This window comes from Falco naumanni, chromosome 12 (assembly GCF_017639655.2).
Source record: "Falco naumanni isolate bFalNau1 chromosome 12, bFalNau1.pat, whole genome shotgun sequence".
Classification (NCBI taxonomy): domain Eukaryota; kingdom Metazoa; phylum Chordata; class Aves; order Falconiformes; family Falconidae; genus Falco; species Falco naumanni.
Genome location: NC_054065.1, coordinates 852,654 through 866,026, shown reverse-complemented (window position 1 = coordinate 866,026; position 13,373 = coordinate 852,654). Strand labels below are relative to the sequence as shown.

The following is a 13,373-nucleotide window of genomic DNA, read 5'->3' as shown; positions in this document are numbered from 1 at the left end:
TTGCTATGGCTCTCGGTTATACCCATCTTACGGGAGTGTTATGTTTTTGTGCGACTGTGCAGTACAGAGGAGGTTGTCAGGCTCCTGTGACAGACCTGACAGGTGGAACAAATGGAAAAATATGCCTATTAGTGTGACGAAATTAATTTATGTTCCAAAGCAGATGGTGCAGAAGGTAGTGCTGTCTGGTGGTTTTGTGTAAAGGTACTTATTACCCACTTGGCAAGGGGGCAGGGGCGGGAATACACCCATCACTTCTCAGGAAGTAGCTTTTCTTCCAAGTGTCTGTTACATTTGGGGATAGTGGCCTGATTTTTTTGATTGAACTTATGGTTGAACATTGGTTTTAAGTGGAAATTGTTATCGGTGCCAGAGGGCCAGGTAGCATATTAGTGGCTTATTAGCTGAAGTGCTGTGATGTGACAGCTGGCTGTTTTCTAGTGCATGTGGTTTATTGCAGGGACTACATCAAAGCAGGCTCTGGTTACCTTCCTGAGATGTCCACTTTAGAGAACATGAATGTAAACATTTTAGATAATATGAGAGTGGCTTTTTGAAGATAGTATCTTCATAGATATTGCTGCCAGTATATGTTTTGTGGTATTATTCAGCACAGAAAATGAAGCAACACATGGTAAAACCTCTACTGTATTTAAGGAAAACTTTGGTATAAATGCTCAAAAATAGTTGGATGTTTCTACACACACACACCCCCCACCACCACCCCCTGCTGTTTTACCTCAAATGTGGCACTACTTGTGCTGTTCAAGGGTAGGAAGGCATGTGTCTTAGTGTTCCTTCCACTCCAGTCATTTCACTCCCTGCCCCCATTTCACTCAGGCCGTAGTGGCCCATGTTCCCGAAACAACTGCTCCTGTTCTTATGTTTCCTTAGGAGGTGTCATCTTTTCTTCCTCTGTTAGTTTAAATTCACGGGTATTAAATTGTAGACAAAAGGACAGTTAGTCTTCTGAGATCCTACTGATGCTGCAGGATAAAAGCCAGAGAAAAGAACGTAATAGGGGAGGGATGAGGGAAAGGAATAAATAAGTCCTTTAGGATCTGAGTTCCTGCTTCTGTGGGTAGTCTACCTGCATAACAACACAAAACACTAACCGGCATAACAACACGATTATTTTAAAGTGGATGTTCACTGGTGTTAGTTAAACGACCAGAAAATTTCCTTTATTTTTTTATTGCTTTAAAGATGTACTAACATTCAGAACTTTGCTAAAGTCAGTAGGAACTGCGGAAGTGTCAATAGTGTGGTCTTTTTTTAGGATAGACTTGAAAAATAATGGTCTTACAAACAGTGCTGGTTTGGCTTTTTCACACTGGATTGGCCCTCAGTGAAGCCTGCTACATTGCTTCCCGAAGTAGTTTCTTGTGGGACTTTTTTTAGCATAAAAATGTGTCTCTGCTTTTTGAGGCTTTGTTTCTGTGGCTGTTCTTGGGTAAAAATAGTAATTTTCTTTTTTTTTTTTTTAATTGAAGCATCTCTTTCAATCTTTCTTTTCAAATACAATTGAAATGTTTAGTTTGACATCCTTGCACAGCTTTATTGTATTTCCCTTACATTTTTCTTCTGGCTTCAAGAATTGCTCTGTCATGACACAGTATCTATGTGAACAATGATCCAATAGGAACCACAGCTACCGTCCGCGGTGATTCTGCGGTAATCTAGGTGATGTCAGTCTTTGCTCATCCGTGAAATGGATTGAAGTATTTCTGTTTCATGAAGGTGATGAGCCTTTTCTTCATGGTGGTGGTGTTCTTGCTAATTTCAGAGTGTGATGTGCATGAGAACTTTGTTTAAAGCTGGAAATAACGTGGTCCCTGCCAACAGTCTCTGGTGATGATTTAACTTGGCTACCACCATTCCCATTTCGCTTAAAAAATAAGAAAAAATTGGAGCTTACCCATAGCTGCTACTGAATATGCTGTGAGCTGCCTACAAGAAGGTGACAACAAATAAGTTGAGTTAAGGGGCTGGATTTTCAGGGTTTTTTAACACTGAATAATCTTAAAATGATAACCTTGTTATGGAAGCAGCACTGATTTGGTGCAGTTGTCAAACCCAAATTGTTTCACAGCTTTGTGGATTGTGTTGATCCTGAACTTGGTTTGCTGGATGGGCTAAGACTAGGTATGTGCTCACACTTGATTTTGAGCCTACTAATGGACTAAATTGTGTGTTTCAAAAGACTGGGTTGCATGGCTGATAGTGTTTGCCAGCTTGCCTTAGATTTTAGTGCTTAGAGTTTTGAATTAATAACGTGCGCCTCAGAGCCTGTGCTGTGGCCCCTTGCTCATGGGTGCATGAGTAAAAGCTGGTCTATCTTCAGAGTTAACAGTACTTTACATGTACTTCAACCCTGTCATTGAAGAAACTCTTCCTTAACTCCTGAACTGGAAAACGGCAACACTTTGTGCTTTCATGTGTGTTGGGAGTACTACTGCTAGCAGATGTGGGGTGCTGCTTATGTTCATTGTTTTTATCCTTTTCTCTGTTGAGAGAAGACCAGATATGGCTACACACAGACTTCAGTTTAGGTTAAATATGAAATTTGTTAGGCTACCAAGTGCAATCCTTAATCTTTTTCTTTAGAAAAAATATATTAATAAAACCCATGTTTTCAATTTAACTCTCAATCAAAAATGAGTTAATGAAGGAGAGTAGTGGAGTTTTTTAGCTGTGGCACTGTCTTGGTTTGCACAGTTCTGTACAGCTAGATAAATACCAACTTAGCAGAAATTTTCATTTAGAGACATTCAAAAGTAAATGGTTCCAAAATTCTTGCTGAATTTAGAACAGCTATTGTTCCTTAGGTTTCCTGTGAAATTTGAGGTATCAAAATTTTTTAGAAATTGTTCTAATTGGTTTGGGTTTTTTTAGTAAGGGTATGTTTCTATGCCAACATGCCTTTTGAAGGTAAGTAAAAATTTTATGTAGTTTCAGGGGTGAGGCTAGTAACAGAAGTTTATCATTAACCAGGGTATGACTGCAAAGTTGTCTCTTCATCTCCTTCAATTGAAGTACTCGAGATGAAAAAAAAAACCAAACCCTCAGGATTGAGAAGACTTTGTATAAGTAACTAAAGCCAAGTGACTTTGGAAGTTCATGAAATAAAGGGAAGATTTCTAACTACTTAGACTGCAATAACGTTTGGTAGGTAACAGGAAAATAAAAGGGAAGCTGTTGTGCTAAGAGCATGATAATTGTCCCCTCTAGGTTTTTTTTATACAAGGAAGAGAATGAGTTTGGCAGATTCTTATTAAATGGTACTTATTAAATAGCTTATTTCCGTAAATTTTTAACTTTAGTAAGGTAAGTCAGGGTGACTTGCAGTTATCTATTGAGCCAACTGTTTCATATTTTATGTGGAAGAAAGGTCATGTATACTCTCATGAATGTCTTGCTATTTCCTGTATGTTGCTGTAAAAGCTGTGAAGTGTTAAACAGCAGTCTTTAACAGGAGATCACCTGTCCTTGTTTGGGGGATGGAGTAGTTATACGTGTTTCTGGAAAGCCACTAAGTAGCTGATGGCTGATAAGGTTTGCCAACTTGCCTTAGATTTTAGCACTTGGACTTTTGAATTCAACAGTAGTAATGAGAGCTATTTATGTGTAAATACAAAAATATAACCTACTACCTGCAATTCAGTCCCAACCTTGCTGTTTAATTTCCTTGAATGCTTATAAATACTTCTTCAGTCAACATGACTTACCAAAAGTCAGTATTTTATCTTACTGTCTTAAATGATAAATAGTGCATGAAACTTTCACTAATATTTTCCATTTGAAAAACAGAAGAATGAGCCTTATGCTGCTGCAGGTTAAACATAGGTGTAGTAGTGATCCAAGTTACTGTCTTAGGCTTCCTGCCAACTTCTAGTAAATCCTCTTTGAGAAGCAGTCTTTCTTTTTGTGGTCTCATTGGTGATCATTTTTGGGTGAAATGGGTGAGAGAAGATAGGTTGTAGCGAGAGCCAAAGTTGAGAGAGCAATGAAGGAAGGAGCGTGTGGGACTTGCCATAGTGCTGCCTGTTCCCTGCAGTCTGATGTGATGTGGAAGAGAGAGAGGCCACAAGAAGAGCTGGTGTCACCAGCTTAGCTGATCCTCCTACCAGCAAGAGGTTAGTTGAACTGGCAAAGACATCGCCACCTTTCCTGTGCCCAGAGGAGCAGGGGGAAGCATTCGTGGTTAGTGCTGCTTTCCACTGCTTGTCATCATGAACACGAGCACCGTGGAGGAGTAGAGAAATGGTGTTTACTTAATGTATGCAAAAAATAAGGAATTGGTAGTGAAATGCCCAAGAAAGCTCTGGCTCTGACTGATCAATGGTGTTTGATCACTGGGTGTTTGACTTATTCATAATATTTTGGATTATTATTATTATTTTTAAATTGTGCAATGGTATCAGGATGACAACTTGCATGCAGAGTTGCAAGAAAATCTTAGTTTCTGAATGAGTATCTGCTCTTAGGGTTGTAAATGGGTGTATTGTTGTTGGCCTCTTTTAAGGTTAGAAATTGCTTTCCTATGTATCTTGTGAAGGGATAGAAGGAACAAAATAGTTCAATAGGAAAAGGATGTAGCTCCAAGAATGCATGCCTACATCAGAATAATAGATGAGTCACTGTTGAAATGCCACATTTATAGAAAAAGAGAATTTAGTTTTTTGATTGGGCAGTTCCTTTCTCCTCTTTACACAATTTAAAGGGAAAGTTTCCTTTTTGTTTAGATTTTAATGACCTCATTCCTTCATATGAAATCCTTGTAAATGAAAGCCTTGTTTTCTCCTAGAGTTGTATTTAACAGAACGCATTCATAGAGAGGAATAATTGCACTTAGCTTGCAAATTCAAGACCAGTAGTTGGTAGGAAACAAATATTATGTAAAAGAGTTTCCATGCAGTAATTGTTTCCATAGCACAAGCAACCAAACTAAGCCTTACTACTGGAAAAGGTACCATTTTTTTGCAAAAACACCCCCACCTATTGTCTAAGTCTAAAGTAATGCTTTCTGCTGTAAGCTGTGTGATATATTGGGTCTTCTTGTTGTAATCAGCTTTGTCTTGATTAATGAAAACGTTTCTTGAGAGGTGAAACTTCAATGAGAAGATGTGTTGTCAGTAATTCTTGCCCTTTATCCTATTAATTTTGGGTGGAATCATCTCACTTTTCTTGACCAAATCAGTTGCAATAAAGAAGAAACAGGTGAAGTTAAAGCGTGTTTTGCAAGTACCAGGTTTAGAAAATATTAGATTATTATTTTTCTTAAGAAATAAACTTATTTCAAATTTTAAACTAAGTTAAGGCTTAGGAAAGTGATGCACACTTGAATTTACATTATTTTTTAAAATTAATTGGAAATCTGCTGGTTTCTGAATTGATCTGCTTTTCAGATAAATTTAAGAACTGGATTTGCAATTTGCATACAGAAATCTTTGCTGTTGTGCTTGTTTCCTAACAGTATCTGCTTGTTTTGATGGTATAGAAGCCATTTGTTTAGATAGCTAAGACACACCCCACCTTTTTTCTTTTTTTTTAATGGAAAAAAAATGAACCTAAGTCACACTGCAGACTTTCATAAATTAAGTGAAAATGGAGATTTGCCTATTTACTTGCAAGGATGGAATAACAATTTAGTATAGAATATTTAATGAAGTCACTAAAATTGTTCTGTATTGCATTTGTTTCATTCTGTAATACTAAATTTGCATGAAAACAACAATCGTCAGCTTTCTAATACTGTGTAATAACTGTTCTTTTCAGATATTGTGGATGGAAGTGACCTGAAGCAATTTTTTGAGAACAATTATTCTCAAATTTATTTTATATTCTATGAAAACTTTGTAATACTGGAAAATAGCTTGAAACAAAAAGGTAAGTTTTAGAGTTTTGCCAGCAATTGAGTCAGTTTTCCCTAAATTCTGTTCTCAAAATTATTCCATTAGAGCTTATCTAATGATTATATAGTCCACAGTTATATGTATTTGCATTAATAGTTTCATGCAGTACAGTGTTAGTATTAATAATTTTAATTTTTTGGTATCAAAGAGATGAGTGAAAAACTGCTCTCTGAAATTTCATAAGTAACTGAAAAGAATTCTAAATACGTTTTTATGGCTGAGTGTCATTTCAGCACAGAAATCGGGTATTGTGCATTTATATACATATCCTCTCATCTGGTTTTGAAGTACTGAAGGCCTTCATCCTACAATTAAGCACATGTCTGTTCAGCTGAAACGTTGTCAGAGATCCACAGAAAAAAACCTCTGTGTTGAAGATATGTTGGTAGGAATAGCTGTTTGCTTGGAGACGAGCCCAGTAACAATGCTTTGTGGATCTGGCGCTCTAGTTGTCCCTTATTCATTATTGAGAGGCAATGAAGTTTGGAAACATCTTGCTCTTTTGATATTAGATAAAGATGAAGAAAAATAAACCAAGTGCAACATCTTTGACTTAGTTGAGAAACAGCAGCATAATTTTGCTGTCTTATACCGTATACTTACAGCAAACAATATTGTTTTCTGTCTTGCAGGGAATAAATCACAAAGGGAGGAGCTGGACTCCATTCTCTTTCTTTTTGAAGTAAGTTTTCCATATAATGAAACTTTTTTATTTTATTTTAAATCTCGTCATTATATGCTTACTTACACCTTACAGTGAGGGGTGAAATCATATGACAGTAGGTGTCCATGACTATACAAGGTAAAAAGCAGAAAAGAAATAGGATGTGCATTAAGTAGATAAAACAACGATAAAAATGGTATTATGCAACGGGAATGTTGCTTGAGTGAATATCCCAAGTTAAGAGATTTTATTAAAATTACTTGAAAGTCATACAGTAATATGATCTGTCCTAAGGAACCGAGGATCAGCTCTTTGAAAATGCCCTGGGATTTTCCTGGAGAATTTGGTAGCAAGTGATCAGTAGTTGCATAGCTTCTGTTGGGCTAAAGCTTTCAAAGTAGTCTTTTTTTTTTTTTTTTTTTTTTTTCTTTTTTAGATTAAGTAAGTTCTTCTGTATTTTATGGAGGGCTAGTTCAAAACAGCAGTACTTTTTCCCTATGCCTTGTCAGTATGAAGTTCAGTGTTATGTTTATTTTGAATGTGTCACAGCAGGAATTTGGGCTGTACTCCTTTGAGATGAAGGCATCTAATATGATTACAGTATTTGGTCTTGCAGCACAAGGAAAATAAAAGGATAAGAGTTGTCAACTACTGCATATCAGTTTGATCTGAGTCTGTGAAATGTTAATTTAACTTTTTTTTTTTTCTAAATTCAGTGGAGCATCTTTTACTTCCAGAAGCATATTTTTTCCAGCAGTGACGGTCGTAGCATTTGCAGTGTCTAGAGAGGAAATGTTAGCTGGTTAACTTCTGCATAATCAAATTGGGATGTCTTTAAAGAAGAATAGACTGTGATAGATCATTTTCCAAGGGACCTCTTTAATTAGTTATTACCTAAACATATTTATATGTGAGAAAATATCACTGGACCAGATGAAAGCCTAACATATAAAAAAATTGTATAGTGCGTACCTGAAGTCTTAACTCTACTTGTCTCTGAAGTCAAGACATCAGTGGTGCCTTTAGTTGTGGGGTTTTTTTAATAATTCATTAGGTAAACAATTAGCCTGATTTCTTTAAGGGTACACACACACATCTTCTGTTGATTTCTCTTTTTAGTTGAGTATTGTATCATATAAATGTTATCTTTGTTTATATTTTGGCTTATTTTTTGGTAGGAGTGGTAGAAAAAAAACCCCAGACTTTCAATGGAACTCTAGAAATTGAAGCTAAAGCAAAGGTTCAATGTTCTCAACTCTTATTCCTCCCTTTAAAAATGGAAAAAAACCACCATCCCAACTCAAAACTTTCAGACATATATGGCTTTTTTTTGCATTAATGTGTAGTTTGTCGCTAGAATAATATTTATACTACAGTAAGAATGATGCTGTTTAGCCTAACGTGCTTGTAATGTGAAAAATGAGCATGAAAATTATTACAGGAAATCCTGGATTTTTGTCTCATCTTCTGCTTTCTATCAAGTTCATCTCCCTTTTCAGGTTCTCCCCACCCCCTCCCCCCGGTCCCGCATTCCATTAACCTCAAGATTCATTTTCAGGCTGAAATCTGAAAATCCAATTGTGCTTTTTTGCTACTTATGGTATTGGTAAAAGAGTCTGCTTTAGGATTTTGCATGAGGCAGTGTCAGAGAACATGAGCTTGTATATCTGCTAGGACTGTATTTGGGGAAGGAGAGATTCTTCCTCATTCTCCTCCCTCCCCACCCCCTGTGAAGAAGGTATCACCACGTTTACTGAGCAAGGCTGTGCAATTTAATGGGAGCTCATTAATACACTTACTCTGTGGTCTTGAATAAGTAATTAAATTTCTGTGGCTGTCATTGAATGGAAAATAGCTAATGCTTACTCACCCGGTTAGAGTGAATAAATATGCATTCCTGTGTCTTGAAAACGGGTGGCTGGTAACCACTCCTTTAATACTGCTTAAAAACATCAGGAGAACATACTATACGAAGAAGAAAAAGATACATATTTATATATGAACAAAGTGCTGCTTTGGGTCCCAGTTGAGGAGAATTATATAATAGCATAGTCACCGACAGTTTTGAGGAAGAAGAAATTGTTTAATTCACCAAATTTGTGTGGAATTTGGTGCAATCCCCTTCATGGTGTTTATCAACTGGAAGTAAGTTTGCAATCCATTTATAACTAACACTTGATAACAATGCATTGTAGGAAAACAGCTTTTTAGAGGGGCTTTTAACACGAATCAAGAATGCATCAGCCTGAACACAGGGCAAGAAAAAAATGTAAATGCCAAATAATTAAAGATTCATATTGTAAGCCATAGGAAACAAAACTAATTGATTGTTAAGCCTGCCATATTTAATCTGATGTCAGCATGAGCCAGAGGTTTCCTGGAGTTTTCTTCTAATTAGCTAAATAGGTAATTACTTAACATTAACAAATCCTGAATCCAGGTGCTGAGGGTTAACAGTTTAAAAAATCAATAAAATTATTTATGAAAGGAATTGACTTCTGCCTTTTCTGGTACAGTATGGTGGGTATTTTGCTGCTGTTCTTGAGTGACATCTAGTGTGTATATTAAGCAAAAGTAACAAATGCCTTGTCCATTTTATTTCAGTCCTCTGAAAACTAAGTTGACTCAGTTACAATGTGTAGGATTAAGACTTCGATAAATCGGCTGCATGGCTTGGCCACTCAACAACATGAAACAATGTATTGATCAAAGAAGAAATATTAATCAAAAGGGAGTAACATGAAAGGTTAACAGTTAATTTTGTAAAGTGCTTTTTTACAATTAATATTGCAAAGTTCTTGCATGTAGTTTTATATTCTCCAAAGTGCTTTGGCCTTGTCTTTTTGCAAATACGTACTAATGAAATGATACAGCAACTGTAATTACCTGTATTATTTTCTCCCTGTTTCAGCTAAGAGGCAAAAATAATGTGAAAAACAAATTTGCTTTTTGTCTGGTAAGGCTTAGTTATCTCTAGAACTGCCGTGTATTTTCAGAACATGTTAATGTTTCTTATATCACTATTCTCTGGATTTGAGGGCATTGTTTGTATAGCTGTCTGCCGAGCACTGTTACAGAAGTCACAAAAGGTGCTTTACTTTATGTAAGTTTTCTACATCCTGTAAAAGTATTATGCCATCACCTGACTGTGAAAGTTTTGGGTTTTTTTTATAATATTGTATTTTTGTCTTGCAGCACCAGGTACTGATTTTTCTGACACAGCATTTTTTTTTTTGCCTCTGCAATGAAATAAGAGCAGACTGACAGTTTTGATATAATACTTAGATCAATTTCTTTCCATGCTCTATAATTATGCTTTATTAGAAGTTAAAACCAGCCACATCTCTTATGCTGATGCAGTCATAAAATTCATTACATTGATTTAACACATTCACTGTATGAAATACTGTATTAATAGAATTTTTCAGATACTCCTTCTAATGTGTAGAGCTTCCCAAAGTCACTTACAGTAGCCGCTATTGTTGCTAGAAGTGTTTCAGATATTGTTCAGGTCTTGCTGCAGTTTTGTAGATAGCTAAGAAGGTGGGTTAGGTACTCCCGCCTCCCTGAGAAGATACATATGCTGACAGCTTCTCAGTATGGGTTTGTCTGCTTGTTTATTTTTTTAACCAGTGCACATTAATATACCATAAAGTGCCCTTGTGTTTCACAGGTCCTTATTTATAAGAGCATACTGTGTTTTTCATATAGCTTGTACAAAAAGGTTTGTTTATGCTGTCATCTCTTAATTTCTGTAAATCCCTGTTTTGTGTAGTATTTATGGTTCTTGAACTTGGTGAAAATGTGGGCGGTGTGAGTCCCTGGGTTTGGACACAGAGTAAGCACAATTTTCAAACCTTTTTCTAAAGAATTTGCAGAATTATAACTCTGGAAAGATACCTAATGTAACTCACACTGGCCTTGCTGTGATTATGCTTCTAGACCCTTTTATCTGTCAAGCCCAGCCTTCCCCCGTATTCTCTGGCCTGCTGAAATGAGGAGAGGCTAGGTGTGGTTATAAATGGGAACAGAGCAAGCTGTCTGTTTTGACCTTCCTTAGAAGTTCAGCAGCAAAATGTTAATGTATCATTCCTAGCTCTGGAGTATTCTGAGTATGTACACAGCAGGTGGATTTAAATATTAAGTGGATGTAAAATAGAATATAAATGCGCTAATAGCCTCTGCAGTGTTTGTATTATACACACTCAAATTCATGGTCTGCTTTGGCTTTTGTAATAACACTTAAGTGTTTTTCCAGAGAATGATAATCAATAAACTGTTAGAACTTGCCTGACCATACTTTGAGCTCTTTATGTTGTAGCAGTAGCTTCTGGTTTTAATACAGTATTGTTGTCCTTAGAAGCACATCTAAATATAAACTACAAATGGCCACATACTCAGAAGATTAAGATGTGGTACAAATCCATGGAAACGTGGATTGGTCTGCTATCAGAATGTGAATGTAACGATTACAGAAGCAGCTGTATAACCTAAATTTATTATTGCAGATGTGCACAAGTTACTTGTTCTGCAAATGCTAATGATAATTCAGTATAGGTTTATAATTGGCTATAGTCTGTTAGGAATCCTTTTGAAAAGTAGATTGCAAACCATACACGGTAAATACACCGCATCTGTCAGAGGAACACCTGCTATGGCAGTGGATGACCAGATAGCTCTATGCACAGACACAGCTTAGGAATATACACTTCTTCTTTTTTACTGCCTAATAATGCACATAAATACAGATTTTAGAAAGAATAACTTTGGTTCATTCTGGATTAAGATTGCTGTGCATATTTTAAATATCTAATTCTTTCACCGTGTTGTAGGTCTACTTCATGTAGACTACTGTGTGAATTAGCAATATTGGTTAAGCAGCTTAAAATAAATCTCAAAAGCCAGTGGTGATTTTTTGCAGGTCATTTTCAATTTCATAAAAGCCTACATCAGTGAAACTTTCAGTACTTTTGGATTTGTAACTCTTTTAGAAGATTTTAGTACTGTGTTGCTATTTTTTATGAATGTGCAAAAGAATGATGTCTTATACCTGTAGCATTTTCTTAGGGTGGTTTGCTTATCTTAGGATGTTGCTCCTAATTACTTGCTACATTTTGAATAAAACTGAGTAAAATTGAATTCTGCAGAATAAATTGTGTATTGCAGCTGGCCAATGTGAAAAGTACTTATGAAATTCTTTACAAGGAATAATCAAGTCAAGTTATTGTTGAGTTCTTATTGCCACAGGTCCTGGTTTCTCATTTCCTGGGGTTATCCCTTTTATTTAACTTTTCCCCTTTATTTAACTTTCTTGTTACTATTTGCATTTTCCCTATGTCTGTACAGCTCAGTGGCTTAATTTCCCCATCTGCAGGTTATCTTACACTTGAAATCAAATTACTATTAAGAGTTGCAGCTTTGAATTCAGGTTATAGGTTCTGTTACAGCTTTTCAGTTGGGTCCCTTTGCCTACCGTGATTACCAGTTCCACTGTTTAACCTCGAGTCTGTCACACAGACTTGGTTGGTGATTCTCAGGCTCGATAGAGTAACAAGGGCTTATTTGTTTATAACAATAAAATTGCGTATAGCCCTTTTTTCCTACACATAGAAAATTACTTTTTGAACCGGTTTGTTCTGCCATAATTCTGATTGGTTCATCTATTATTGCTCTTTAAAAAAAAAAAAAGATGGTATTGTTACAGCATTCTGTTGTAAATTCTACCTATGTCTCATATGTTTGACTTCAGAGATATTACTGTTTAATATTATGCCTAGGGCAAGAATAAGTATCTCATGTTTTGGGCAGATGTTTTCCCACAGTGAATAATTGTAAATAATTTATTACTGTGATAAATGGAGGATCCCTTTATTTAGATTGAATTGCTGCAGGCATGCTAACTTCATAGGGCTTCTGGCTTCACCTAAATTGGTAAATAGTAGCTGGTGGAAAATTTATAAATTACTGCAGATTTTAGTAGTTGAATGCTGAAACTCTTCGCCACTGTTTGGAGATACCACCAGACAGTACTTGAACATAGAGACATAGGAGAGCTATTCTACATTTGACTTGGCTTAAAGTAAATCCACCTGCCAATGACTAATAGAAACTCCTTATTATGTACAGGTTGTATTGAAAAAGCTATTTTTTTTTCCTCAGAATGCATTCTCCTGGAATGAACGTTATTCTGAACTTGTCATTGACATTGCCTCTGAGAGTATGTTCAACCAGCAAGAACACATTTTTACTTGTTGTTTAATAAGAGACTCTGCATGGCACGTTACAGAGCAGCTGCTTATAGTTCTGGAAGGCAGAACAGCAATGCTTATCATTTCACTTTTGTGTAAGTTGAGCTGGAAAACATTCAGGCTGTAGGGATCTTCAGTGTAAGATTTAATAACAGCCTTAGCTTTCTCTGCGTTCTACAGCAGGGTAGGCAGGACACCTTAATAGGCACAAAGATACCAATCATTGTATGATTCAACCAAGTTAGCAAAAATAAAAGACGACTTAAAAGAAATTTCAGAATTGGTTAAGTCAGAGTGAATCTGTTGAAATACAAATGTTGGTATTTTATTTTACTTTGATAAAAGAGAGAGATATCTCTCAAAAAGCAGCATCATGTGTAAACTAAGATTTAAACTTAACATTATTCCTAGTCATGCAGGAAGTCCAGAAGAAAAAGAACTATGGATAATCAGTTAAAAGAACTGACAGATACCCTGATGTGTTGATCAGTAGTAATACCTAATTTCTATTTCAAGTGTGCTATAATGGATTACCATATAGATGCA

General features: G+C 36.1%; 1 protein-coding gene across 4 annotated transcripts in view; it reads left to right on the top strand.

Annotated features, from left to right (window-relative positions):
* RALGAPA2 (Ral GTPase activating protein catalytic subunit alpha 2) overlaps positions 1–13,373 on the top strand; it is a 136,183-nt gene that overhangs the window by 3,196 nt on the left and 119,614 nt on the right. For all 4 annotated transcript variants that reach the window (XM_040611818.1, XM_040611819.1, XM_040611820.1 and 1 more), the window contains exons 2-3: positions 5,779–5,889; positions 6,548–6,597. In XM_040611818.1, coding sequence (XP_040467752.1) covers positions 5,779–5,889; positions 6,548–6,597 — 161 coding nt within the window. The remainder of the gene's footprint in view (positions 1–5,778; positions 5,890–6,547; positions 6,598–13,373) is intronic.